At 35.9% G+C, this 1,647-nt stretch overlaps 1 protein-coding gene across 1 annotated transcript; it reads right to left on the reverse strand.

The window, feature by feature from the left end:
- On the reverse strand, positions 1–828 carry LOC101831183 (olfactory receptor 4A5-like). The gene has a single exon (XM_013120069.3). It carries the CDS (start codon positions 811–813, stop codon positions 1–3), a length of 813 nt encoding a protein of 270 aa, XP_012975523.2. The 5' UTR covers positions 814–828.
- Positions 829–1,647: the final 819 nt, after the last annotated feature.

The following is a 1,647-nucleotide window of genomic DNA, read 5'->3' on the forward strand; positions in this document are numbered from 1 at the left end:
TTATGTTGTTGGAGTTTTACACCAGAGCTTTTTTATACAATTTTTCATCTCTGAATTTCTTAAGGTGTACATCAATGGATTCAGCATGGGACTTACAACTGTATAAAACACAGCAATGTATTTATCAATAGGAAAGTTAGAAACAGGCCTGGCATACATGAAAATACAAGGTGCAAAAAAGCAGACGATCACCATGATGTGGGAGCCACAGGTGGACAGGGCTTTATTCCTCCCTTCCTGACTGTGAGTCTTAAGAGAGTTTAGAATGATTCCATAGGAGACCAAGAGAAAGGTGAAAATTCCCACACAGATTACTCCACCATTGGCAATGACAGTAAAGCCTAGGAAGTAGGTGTCAGTGCATGCAAGTCCCAATAATGGATTCATGTCACACATAAAGTGATCAATGACATTAGGACCACAAAAAGGAAGTTTATACACAGACAGAACTTGAATCAGGGAGTGTACCATGCCTCCAACCCCAGCTACCAACAACAAGCGAATGCAAACCTGTCGATTCATAACAGTGAAATAGTGCAGAGGCTTACAGATAGCCACATAGCGATCATAGGCCATGAATACCAGAAGGAAGACCTCAACACCACCAAATAAGTGCTCTACAAAGAGCTGGACCATGCAAGCATTGAAGGAGATCGACTTCTTATTATATAATAAATCTATAATCAAATTTGGTGAGATTGTATTGCAATAAAAAGCATCCAGGAGTGACAGACAGGCAAGAAAGAAGTACATTGGGGAATTTAAAGAAGGGCTGGCCATCACTGTCACTGCAATGAGCAGGTTTCCCAGCATTGTCACAATGTAGATGAATGAAAACAATACAAACAATGCTTTTTGCCCAGCAGGATCTTGAGTGAGGCCCAGGAATAAATAATCTCTGTTATCCTCATAATAAGGATTATTGCCATGGACAATGAAATTTGATTATATAAATATATATATATATATTCATGAATGCCCATTGAGGTATAAAATTAAATTATAAGTATTATAAGCCTTAATAGTTATCTAGGACATTATGTATAAATTCTAGCAATGTTTTCCTATTCAGAAATGTATCTTGTCTAGAAGTAAGAGTGAGATAGAACACATCAAGCAAAAATCTGAGCTTTATTTAGGAACTGACTGTGGCACTCCTGTTTGCATCATTCTCATTACTACCAACATCTGATTCAAGATATCTGAACCTGCAGAATCTACAGACTAAATCAGCACACCTGTTGCGTGACATGATGAAAATATTCTATATCCAGTATTTGTGCTTTGACATTTCACATTCCAAAACTTAATGCTTTTTTTAACTATCGGTGCTGTGTTTCACTGGGAAAAATCTACTATTTTGTTCAGTTTAACATTCCCATTATACTGAAAAAGTCATTATTAAGCTATATGTTATACTGTAAAATGCACATTTTCAATGATTTGATACTATAAAAATGCTAGATGAGTTATACTATCCTATAAATAAAAGTATACCACATTTCTAGAAAAATAATTTATAGTTTAAGATCATTACGTAGCATGTTAATTTTGGGGGGAGTGTTTAGGTGACAGAAGAACTGACATTCCCTAATGACACAATCACCTCTGTATATGGAACTGAAAGTGACATGCATAAAAAAGTTT

This window comes from Mesocricetus auratus, unplaced genomic scaffold (genome assembly GCF_017639785.1).
Source record: "Mesocricetus auratus isolate SY011 unplaced genomic scaffold, BCM_Maur_2.0 Super-Scaffold_100004, whole genome shotgun sequence".
Classification (NCBI taxonomy): domain Eukaryota; kingdom Metazoa; phylum Chordata; class Mammalia; order Rodentia; family Cricetidae; genus Mesocricetus; species Mesocricetus auratus.

Coding starts and splice junctions, on each gene's coding strand:
- LOC101831183 (XM_013120069.3), bottom strand. CDS start 813: ATGCTGGGAAACCTGCTCATTGCAGTGACAGTGATGGCCAGCCCTTCT.